At 40.4% G+C, this 11,970-nt stretch overlaps 2 protein-coding genes across 2 annotated transcripts; both read right to left on the bottom strand.

The window, feature by feature from the left end:
• Positions 1-483: 483 nt before the first annotated feature.
• LOC140508714 (olfactory receptor 52H1-like) lies at positions 484-1,455 on the bottom strand. The gene has a single exon (XM_072616597.1). The coding sequence runs from the start codon at positions 1,429-1,431 to the stop codon at positions 484-486; it is 948 nt and encodes a 315-aa protein (XP_072472698.1). The 5' UTR covers positions 1,432-1,455.
• A 9,288-nt stretch (positions 1,456-10,743) lies between these two features.
• LOC140508713 (olfactory receptor 52H1-like) lies at positions 10,744-11,691 on the bottom strand. The gene has a single exon (XM_072616596.1). It carries the CDS (start codon positions 11,689-11,691, stop codon positions 10,744-10,746), a length of 948 nt encoding a protein of 315 aa, XP_072472697.1.
• Between the last annotated feature and the right edge of the window lie 279 nt (positions 11,692-11,970).

Below are 11,970 nucleotides of genomic sequence, written 5' to 3'. Positions count from 1 at the left end.
TGGCCACAGTGAAGAGGAAGAAACAGCCCAAGAAGGAGCCAGATTAATCTTTATTTGTCAGTTTTTGCTGCTTTTAGATTCTTTGCAGTCATTTATACCCATACCTATTAATAAATGATCATGTATTTGAAATTCCCCTAAAATGGATTCTGCACTTCTGAAGGTTCACAAGTCAGTCAACATCATTTATTTATTGATTCCAGAACTATTCACTGCATAATTTATTGAGTCTTTAGTACGTACATGGTCCTATGCTGTGAAGTAGATGCTGAGATGAATAAAAGATGATTGCTGAATTGAACTGAATTTGATTGGATGGAATCCCTTCAAGGGCACTTTGCAGGCCTGAGTGAAAATTTAAAGTGTTCTCTACTTGAAAGCTCATATTTACAGGCAAGATCAAACACCTAACAAATGGCTATTTTGCATCATAGTTGCATACTAGTAGCTCATTATATACTCTTCCTGATTCACAGTACCATGTCACTGGATTGCCTTTGGGGAGAACAAGATGACAATCTTGTCCCTTATTTGCTTTGTCTTAACTCCATAGATGATAGGATTGAGTGCAGGTGGGATGAGTATGTAGAGGTTGGCAAACATGATGTGGAAGGTTAGGGGAACATTATGTCCAAAGCGGTGGGCAAGGATGGAGAAAAAGGATGGTATGTAGAACATAAGAATGACACAGACATGAGAACCACATGTACTTAGTGCCTTCTGACGGGCAGCATGAGATGGGAGGCGGAAGACAGCACGGAGGATAAGTGTGTAAGAGACAGCAATCAATATTACATCTGAAATTACAGTCATAATGGGCACAGAAAAGCCATACCAGATGTTGATGGAGATATCAGAACAGGAGAGGCGGGCCACACCAATATGTTCACAGTATGTGTGTGGGATGATGCGTGTCTGGCAGAAGGGCAGGCGCTTCAACAAGAAAATATCAGGGAAAACGAAGCAGAAGCTGCGAAAGCAGATACCTACTATGATCTTGATGACAGCTTGAGGAGTCAGGATGGTGGCATATCTCAGTGGGGAACAGATGGCCACATAGCGATCAAATGCCATGGCCAACAGAATGGCTGAATCTAAAAGAAAACTGTAGTGAAGGAAAAACATCTGAGTGAGGCAGCCAGTAAAGGTGATTTCCCTGGCTCCAAGCCAGAAGATGCTGAGGGTTTTGGGCACACCAGCTGTGGACAGCATTAGATCAGTGGAAGCCAGCAGGGAAAGGAAGAAGAACATGGGCTCATGGAGGCTACGCTCCATGAGAATGAGATACAGCAAGATTGAGTTTCCTACTACAGCCACAAGGTAAATAGTGCAGAAAGGAATGCCAATCCAGATGTGGAACTGCTCCAGCCCTGGGATCCCCACCAGGATGAATATGTCTGGGTTGAAGCCACTTAAGTTAAAGGTGACCATTGTGAGCTGATTTCTTGCAGAAAGTGGAATTTTGGCTTGGACTTGAAGGAAGCCTGTGAAAAAAAGAAGTACAGATGAGAAAGGAGATCATTCCAGTCATGAGGTACAGCTGGAGATGTGATATCTTGTGCAAGGAACAGCAAGGAGGCCAGCATCACTAGATTATATGGAGAGTCTATAGAGGGAAAGAAGGAGTAAAGAGACTGTTTATATTGGAAAGATTCAAGACTCTAAAACCAATAAAAAGAAGATGTTACGTTTGATCCTTCAGATGATAATGAGCCACTTGAGTTTATTGAATGGGATGGAAGGGGGAAGGTGACATGGGCAGACCTATGTTTTGGAAAGTTTACTTTCACATTGGGAGAAAGGTGGACTGGAGTGGGGAGAGACTTAGGGCAGAGAAGGCATCGTAAAGGGTACTCTAATAGGCTGGTGGCAGCGTTAGGTGGAAGAAGGGATGTGAGAATACTAAAGAAATTCAGAAGGTAGAATTATTATTTGACAACTGATTAAATATGGGGAGTGAAAGAGTGTAAGGAGTACAGATGAAACCTAAGTTGTGATCCTGGATGATTTGGGAAATGATAGTGCCCTGGGAAGTAATAGGGATGTTAAGAAAAGGAAAGTGTTTTTGAAGGAAGATAATGACAGGGTTTCCAATTCTCTTTAACCATGCTTGTTGCACCTCTCTGGGTGAATTTGGACCTCCTTAAAAGCAGGAATTGATGAGGGCTGGAAAGGGAGTGTGAGATCCCCACAAAGACTGGGGTACCAGAGGCAGGTCATCTGGAGAAGAATTCACGAACTCAAGAATTGTTGAAGTCAAGGTAAAGGTTTATTATGCTTTTCAGTGGGCAAGAGTTCTTAGGGAATCTGTAACCTTAAAGGGTATAAGATATTCTCTAGTATCACTTGTGCCAAATATGCTAACTAGGCGTTTTGGGGTGGGATTAGAGAGGGGTTAAGGAGTAGTCAGTTCTTAAAGGAACATGCACTTTTGGTATCTAATGCACAGGTATTTTACCCAGAATTCATCGGGAAATAGCCCAATGTGGGGATAGCTGAAGGTGTGAGTTTAGGCCTGAAACGTCCCTAAGTCAACCAACAGTCAGGGCCAACAAGGAAAAACCAGGCTTCTCTCATCAATGTCTTGTTAGACAAGATTAACGTAAGGGAGTATAGGTACGTCTAAGGCTAGGATACATATGATTAGTCAGTGAGTAGTAAATGTCATTATGACCCAGTACACAGCCAGTTCAGTACACAGCTGGTTCAAACTAATGAGTTCTATTGGTGCAGCTAGTTGTTATAGCAGGAAGGGAGATAACTGTTTTTGCTGGGGCAGGCTATGTCCTTGAGGGAGAAACTGCCTGAGACAGTGTCTTGAGGCTGGGGAGAAATGTGATTTTTAAAGAGAAATGTTTTAGAATTGGGGCCAAGTATGTGCACCCAAGCATTCTGTTGGAAGCACCTTGATTTAGAGGGAGTCACATGAAATGGAGAAGGAAAAAGGGATGCTGAACTGAAGCCTCTCATTTTGACTCCTGGCTCTGCAAATTAGTAATTATGTAACCTGAGGTAAATCACTCAGCTCCATAGGTTTCCATTTTCCCCCTCTCAGGACAAAGAAGCAATTGGGTTAAATGATCTTCATGGTTTTGACACTATCCCCTGCTCAGGAATAATGCTATATAAAGTAGGAGAGGGAGCAGACCACTGAGACAGGGAGGGAATTCCCAGATAAGTTCCATCAACTCGACTTGGTGCCTATAGTTTATATCCTTAAATTTAAATCCCTGTGCCTAACCCAAGATCACACAGCCAGAGTATATCAGGTAGACATCTGAAAGGTTATACTGGAGCCCTCATGGACCTGTGCAAAAGCCAGTGGTTAAATATTCAGAGTACAAATTTACACCTCAGAAATTAGCATGGCTGGATTTGCTAATTTTTTTGGCTGTCTAGACTTAAAGAAACATTGAAGGAAAAAAGTCAGTAACGCAAATTAAAGTTTACATTTAAAAGTGTGCTGTGTGTACCCATTTTTTTTCTTTTGGAGCTAACTGTTAAACATTTATCAGCACATCCTTACACACACACACACACACACACACACACACACATGCACGCTGTATATATAAATATATATATACTAAGGCCACTACCTGAAGATTCAGGAAGAGGAAATCAGGAGTTTGAGCTAGAAAATTAATTCAATTACTTCATTTTACAGATGGAATTTGTCCAGTAAAGCAGGGAACTAGTAACAGAGTAAAGATGTGAACCCCAGTCCACTGACTAAAGCCAAGAGTCTTTGTCCTCCCCTAGCCTGTCCATCTCCTATGGCTTGTCAGAGTGTAGCTGAGGGTCTGAGACTCCATCCCACGGGGCTTCCCTGTTCCCTTCTCTGTTCTCCATGGCTCATGCCACATATAATTCTCTGGAATGCTGAGTTCTAGTAGAAACCAAAATCCGTTAATAGAAGTTGAAGTCCGGATCTATCTCTTCTCATTTCCCTCTCAGCCCCTTAGGACTTTGCCCCAAAACTAGCTGAAATGCTACATCTGCTTTTTAATTTGTTTTGTTTATTTTATTCTGAACTTGAGAAATAAAACAAGTATTTCCATAACAGCAGAATAGGAAAAGGTGATTGTACATGAAACTGTAACTCTATTATGTACAACTTACTATTCCTTTTAAATATACGACAACGTTATCATGTAACTTTCTCTATTTCCTTTTTTCTTCCCTCCTCCCCCATAGTAGATGTGACAGCTACTCTTAAACACAAACACGTATATATGTATGCACACAGACACACACATATATATGTGTGTGTGTGTATGTGTGTGTGTATCCTTCTGTTCATACTTCTATTTATCAGTTCTTTCTGTGGATGCAAATAGCACCCTCCTTTATATGACCTTTGTAGTTAATTTGGGCATTTATAGTAGTCCAAATGACTTAGTCACTCAAACTTGTTCTTAAAACAACACTGTTGTTACTCTGCTTTTAGACTTTCCTGCTCATTATCTAATAGAACTTACCCACCAGATCCTAGTCCTGGTACAAGCTCAAAGAATGGGAAGGCAGATGGGACAGATAGCCATACTTCAAAAAGAGGGCAGACCCAGAGCTTTTCATCCTTCCTTATTCCCTGGGATGTGAGGATAAATAAGTTAGTGCACAGCCAGGCATATCCCTTGAGACCCTTGGGAGTTCAGGCCACATGCAATCAGAAAAATTAACTATTCCATTGCCTGAGAAGCCAGCATCATTTCCTGCACCTGTTATGGCTCAAGGGAACCAAAGTGTGGAAATAACTGGGTGACTATTGGCTGTGCCAATCTGTCAGCATGTTGAGCATGCACCTCTAGATATCCCCAAATTGGGGGTGCTTACTAAATACTCTGACTTATCCTCAGACTTCAAGAGTATGTTTGGGCATCAGTGGGTTTCAGAAAGTGTGTCAGCATATGTCCAAAAGAATGCAGAGTTTACATCTTGAACTGACATCTTGTACGATGCTCTCATTTTTGAATACTTTTTCCCTAAAGTACATGTGAAAACAATTTTTAACATTCACTTTTAATAATTTTGAGTTTCAATTTCTCTCCCTCCCACCTCCCTCCCTGAGATGGTAAGCCATTTGACATAAATTATACATGTGAAATCATGCAATGTATATTTCCATATTAATCATGTTGTAAAAGAGGACAGACTCCCCACAACCCCCACAAGAAATAAAGCGAAAATAGTATGTGTCAATCTCCATCATGTCCTTCTCTGGAGGTGAATGGCCCTTTTCATTTTGAGTCCTTTGGAAGCTTTGCATCATGGTGTATTGCTGAGAAGAGCTAAGTCATTCACAACTGATCATCATAAATTATTGCTCTTATTTGTTCTACTGGTCCTGCTCACTTAACTTTGCATCAGTGCGTATCTTCCCAGCTTCTTTCTGAAATCAGTCTGCTTGTCATTTCTTATAATACATTGCCATCATGTACCACAGCTTGTTCAGTCACTCCCCAACAACCCTCTCGTTTTGGGACAGCTAGGTGGTGCAGTGGATAAAGCACCAGTGTAGGAGTCAAGAGGACCTGAGTTCAAATCTCACCTCAGGTACTTGACACTCACTAGCTGTGTGACCTTGGGCAAGTCACTTAACCCCAATTACCTCATCCTGGTTCATCTCCAGTCATCCTGAAATATATCTTGTCACTGGACTCAGATGACTCTGGAGGAGAAATGAGGCTGGTGACCTGCACAGCCCTCCCTCACTCAAAACAAAGCCAAGTGAAAGTCATGTCATCATTTCTCTGATGGCATGGTCTTCTTTGGCAATGGAGGATGAACACACACACCTTCTCATTTTAAAGATGAGAATACTTAGAACCAAAGAAGTAAGAGATTATGTCCAAGGTCACATAAGAAGTATGTAGGAGAGCCATAACTGAAACTTGATGACTGACTCCTGTTTTGGACAGTGTGTTTAATATTCCTTTTTTGTTGGTGTGTAATTTGTACTTGTGTTTGCATGTGACCATAGATATATGAAACATTTGCATATATAGGTTTATCTTGGTATGTTAATGTGCATGTTTACTGTGTGTATTCGTGTGTACGAGGCTAATAATAGCACCTATTGCACAGAGTTGCTGTAAGGATCAAATAAGATAATATATAAAACACACACTGTAAACCTTAAAGCACTAGGTAAATACACTCTACTGTACTATTATTATCATCATTATCATCACCATCATCTCTTTCTTTTAATTTTTTTTTCCATGATCCTCAGTCAGAAACAATCCTGGGACAAGCTGTTATTCTTCCATTCTTCTTATGTTCTTATATATTCAGGGTTCTGTGGGTTATTGTACAGATGGAGAAAATAAATGCTTTCTGAAGTTGAGCAAAAAGTTCACAGGTTCACTGAGATAACTGAATTAACATCTGCTTTGCTGCTGTATCCTAAGATCCATGTGACTTTTGTATCTGATTTGCAACTGAAATCTTCTATGTGTGTCATTTTCCCCTTTAAACTTTGAGCTCCTTGAGAGCAAGGATTGTCTTATTTTTCTGTTTAGATCCTGCTGTTTGGCACAGTGCTTCTCATGTAAGTGCTTATAAATGTGTTATTCCTTCATTTAACAACCTCAGTGAGTCACAGGACCATGGAGATTATTGGAACCTCATCATGTCTACCCACCCTTTGATGTGCCCAGTCCATTCTCTGCATTTTGAAAGTCTCTTTTTCCATGGAACTTGGAGATTGAGAACTGAAACAATGATGTTCCTGATGATGAAGAAGATGACGATGCTGCTGATGAAGATGATAATAATGATGTATTTGGGGATAGAGTATCTGAATGTATCTTATAAGACAATAGGTCATGCACACATACACCTGTAGGTGTGTATATATGACTTCTGTCCTATGAAATACACACATATATGCATATATGTATATATATACATGCTCATATATGCATGTATGATTGACCTTCAGGTATGACCACCTGAGTACTGACCTCAGCAGCTGTGAGTCAAGGGTGGAGAGAGAGAGAGAAGAAGGCTCTATCCTAGGTAACCTAAGAGAATCTACCTTTGTGGACTCATTTACACATCACCCTCTCTATTTACCATCTAGTACAACATGACCTCTCTCTCTCTCTCTCTCTCTCTCTCTCTGTCTCTCTCTCTCTCTCTCTCTCTCTCTCTCTCTCTCTCTCTCTCTCTCTCTCTCTCTCTCTCTCTCTCTCTCTCTCTCTCTCTCTCTCTCTCTCTCTCTCTCTCTCTCTCTCCCCCAGACATTCCTTTTTCTATGTCTTTCCTCACACTATTTTCCAAAACTGGAATAGCTTTCTCTACCCTTCTGAATTTGCTAAGTCTGACTATTGGTTCAGGATTAATTTCAAGTCTGATCTCTTTCATCAAGCAAACTTCTCCCCCTGACTACCCCAGATATCCTAGAATTATAGAATCTTAGAATGAGAAGAATCATCATTAGGCATCTAGTCATAGCCCCACCTGAAGCAAAATCACTCATATCACTCCTCTGTGATATCCATGAATAAAGAATGATCCAACCTTCTATAGAAGACCTCCAGTAACTCTCCTTTGAGGCACTACACTCAATGTTTGGACAGATCTGAACGTTGTGAAGTTGCTTGCTTTACTCTTACTTTTTTTTCACCTCCAAGCAAATGCTATCCAGTTCTGCCCTGTGAAACCAAGCAGAACAAATCTTATCTTCCCTCCATATGGAAGTTCTTCAAATACTTGAGGACAGTTTTCAGTTCCTTACTCCTACCCTTAAGTCTTCACCAAGCTAATCATTTTCAATTATTTTGAAAGATCTTATCACATAGCACTCAGTCACCTTAAGACCCAAATTGCCCTACTCTAATTAGTCCAAACCTTCTTCAAGTCACAGAATTATACAAAGAGTTGTGAGGGACTACATATCCTTTTGTACAACCCTCTCGTTTTGGCTAAGTGACACTTCAATACAGTGTCTATGACCAGTCTTCCAAAAGGAAGTTTCAGAAACTCTTTCCATCCCTTCTGAAGCCTGGGCTTCAAGAACTCCTATCACTTTTGCACATAATTTCTTTCCTTGTGGGAGCTCATGGTTGAGACCATGGGCAATTGCAGCATTCATCTGTAGCTGCCTCTCTAAGGTTAGTACCACTTGAATTGAAACTTTTGAGTTTCTCAGTGAAACTGAGGGGTTGGGGGAGGGGGAGAGAGAGACACAGAGAGAGAGAGAGACAGAGAGAAAGAAAGAGAGGGAGAGAGAGATAGAAGGGAAAAATCTGTGCTAGAATAGAGAATAAAAACTAAGATATTCAGAGAATTAACTGTCAAAGACAAAAAGTCTTCTTTAGGTTACTGACTTCTTACAAATACATTAAGCAAATGGTTTAGGAAAGAGAATAATGATCCCCTTGATGACTTAGATTTTCTATCTGATGTCTATGATAAACTATAACAACTCATTAGTTAAGGAAGTGTTGTGTCTTTAAATATTGGTAAATGGGAGTGTTCTTGATTTGTCTTGTGCTAGTTTGATTTCAACCCTTCTCTGGCCTCTCAATGCATTACAACCCTAAATATCTGACACCAAGATCCTGAGATGACTGTATTATGCCATAAAAGATTGATAGATAGATAGACAAAAAGCTAAACACTTGCCTCTACAAAGAAACTACATCACAGATGAAAACGAGCAGATGGCAACAGAAATCAGTAACAGCCCCAGAAAGAATAGTGACATGACATAGCTGAGGACTTCTAAATGGCAGAAGACAGCAGTAATATTGTGAAGTGAAGAAGCTATCTTCATTCTTTAAATACACTTTTAATAAAGGCGCTTCTTTTCTGTCATTTTTTATGCCAAATATTTTAAAAACATATGTATAGCAAGTATGCTTTGGTCCATCCTACCAGACAAAGGTCTATTCATTTGTCCAGTTCAGTTCTAGAAGACCCTAAGAGGTTGGAGTACATTTTTTTTCTATCAGTTGAAGCTTCAAGTATATATGTTTCCTATATGTTAGGTGCCAGTGACTAATTTACATTTTTAAATTTCATTGAAGCACTTAATGAGCTTTTACAAAGGGATATTTATTTTGAAAGTATCAAAATAACAAATGTGCAGTTTCCCAACTTATTAGGAACATGTTCTTCCCTGTTTCACTAGAGAGAGTGAACTTCACCTTAGCATAGTTCGTATATAACGTTGGTCCCACCAAATACTACCAGGTGAGTCTTTGTTTCAACCATAATTGGGCTGGTTCCCAAAGATCATTACTGAAAGTCATTTTTTGCTCCTTTGGGTACGGATTCTAAACTGGCTACAAAACTCACTTGTGGGAGTCTCAGACCCCCTCTCTTCCCTGAATAGAAAAGCTCACAGAAGTTGAGACTCTACGTCCTTCATCTAAAAGAGAAAAGATATGATTAGATCAAGGACTAAGGCCCTTTCAAAGGGCTTTATAGAAGAAAAAGTCTTCAGAATAACAGTACTTAGAGTGTACCAGATACTGTACTAAATACTTGACAATTATCATCTCATTTGATCCATGCAAGAACCCTGGGAGGTATGCACTATTATTATCCTTATTTCGTACATAAGGAAACTGAGGCAAACAGAGGATACATGACTTAGCCAGGGTCATACAACTGATAAGTATCTCAGATTGGATTTGAACTCAGGTCTTTCTGACTCTGGGCCCAGCTGTCTGTCTGTGACGTCAAGAAGCTTCCCTAAAGCCTCTCCCCTTACAGCATTGTCTCTCATTGGACTTCATCAGGAAAGGAGTCACACCACAGAACATTTCCAGAGGATATCCAAGAGAATGGGTGAAGCCAACCCAAGTAACCTTTGACATTAACTTAATTATTGTTTTAACTGCCCTGGTTTGATGGATAGGTTCGTATAGTTGTTATTTTTGGTGGGTAGAGATAATAGAGTCATGGTAGATGGCAAATGTCCATGCTGCCTAGACTCTGATGGTCTAGTGAATGATTTGGTGGAATGAAACAGTAGCCCCCCAAAAACCCAAATCCCCTAACCCAGGGACTAAATAATTTTTGTAAAAAATGGATTCCAGAGTCATAGAATTATGGTTTTAGAAGGAGTCACAGAGTCTCTCAAGTCCAATATTCTCATTTAATAGATGAGGAAATGGAGGCAAGTGTCTTGCTAGGTTCATGAAAGCTAGTAAGTGTCTGAGATGAGTTTTCAAGACAGGTTCTGCTGCCTTCTGATTCCATGTCCTATCCTCTCTATAAGTCAAATGCTATAGAGAGGTTGAGAAGATTTAAATTCAGGAAAGACCATGTCATTTGTCAATTTAAAGACATGCAAACATGTATGTACATATATATGTACATATATAATATATACACATATATTATATATACAAAAATGCATAGATGTACATACACACACATATATATGTGTATATGTGCATGTGTTTTTTTCTTGGCCACATGTGCTCCCTACATCTACTTCTTCATTACTAGTATCGCAACCTCTAGGAGAGGTATATTATTGTATACTATTGTATTGAGGTTTATTGCAGGGCAATGAATCTGTCAGCCACACTCACTGTTAAAGACCCTTTACTAAGTTACCAAGGAGTTGTGACCTGCAAGAGTGGACAGAGTAACCACAGCAATGAAAATATAGATTCTTGAAGAATGGAAGCATGCCTTCTGTAGTCACCAGTCACTAACTGAGTCTTTGGCTCTAACACATCAACTTCCCTCAACTTTTATTCTGTCCTTCCTTCCATGTTACTTGGTGCTCTTCCTAGAGAACAAGACGAAGACCTTGTCCCTTATTTGTTTTGTTTTCACTCCATAAACAATTGGGTTGAGGGCAGGTGGGAGGACCACATAGAGGTTTGCAAACATAATGTGGAAGGTGAGAGGTACATTGTGCCCAAAACGGTGGGCAAGGATAGAGAAGAAGGCTGGTATGTAGAACATGAGGATAACACAGACATGGGAACCACAGGTGCCTAGAGCCTTCTGACGAGCTTCACGAGATGGGAGATGAAAGACAGCTTTGAGAATGAGTGTGTAGGAAACGACAATAAGGACCACATCTGAAATCACAGTCATTATTGGCACAGCAAAACCATACCAGATATTAATGGAGATGTCGGCACAAGAAAGCCGGGCCACACCGATGTGCTCACAATATGTGTGGCGGATAAGATGTGTCTGGCAGAAAGGCAGCCGCTTTACCAGCAAAACACATGGGACAAAAACACAGAAGCTCCTGATGGAGATGCCCACCATAATCTTGACAATGACTTGAGGCGTCAAGATGGTTGTATATCTCAGAGGGGAGCAGATGGCCACATAGCGGTCAAATGCCATTGCCAACAAAATGGCAGAGTCTAGGACAAAGCTATAATGCAGGAAAAACAACTGAGTGAGGCAGCTGGAGAAGGCAATTTCCTGAGGACCAAGCCAGAATATGCTGAGGGTTTTGGGGACACATGTGGTAGATAAGATAAGATCAGTGACTGCTAACATAGCAAGAAAGTAGAACATGGGTGCATGCAGGCTATGCTCTGTGATGATGAGGTACAGCACGATGGAGTTACCTGCAATGGCTACCAGGTAGACAGTACAGAAAGGAACACTAATCCAGATGTGGTATTCTTCCAGCCCTGGAATGCCCATCAGGGTGAAGGGGGCTGCATTGAAACTGCTCATGTTGAAGGGGACCATTGTTATCTGGGATCAGGTGACTCTTGAGTGCTAAGGACAAATTGATGAGTGATCATTAGCATGTACTGAGCAATTTCCATATCCAAGCATCTTCCATGAGTATTCCCTTCCCAAATATTCTCTTTCTTTTAAATTATATCTATTCCATCTGTCCAATCAGTCAATGCTTCCCTGAATAAGCTTTCTTGATTGAATGTACAAAATTCATCCACAGGGTTTCCTCTTAGCATTCACCTTGATTTTGCAGACTATAATGGAAAATATTTTGTGATAGGTAAG

This window comes from Notamacropus eugenii, chromosome 5 (assembly GCF_028372415.1).
Source record: "Notamacropus eugenii isolate mMacEug1 chromosome 5, mMacEug1.pri_v2, whole genome shotgun sequence".
Classification (NCBI taxonomy): domain Eukaryota; kingdom Metazoa; phylum Chordata; class Mammalia; order Diprotodontia; family Macropodidae; genus Notamacropus; species Notamacropus eugenii.
Note: the sequence above shows the minus strand (reverse complement) of the source record. Positions and strands in the feature narration are given on the sequence as shown.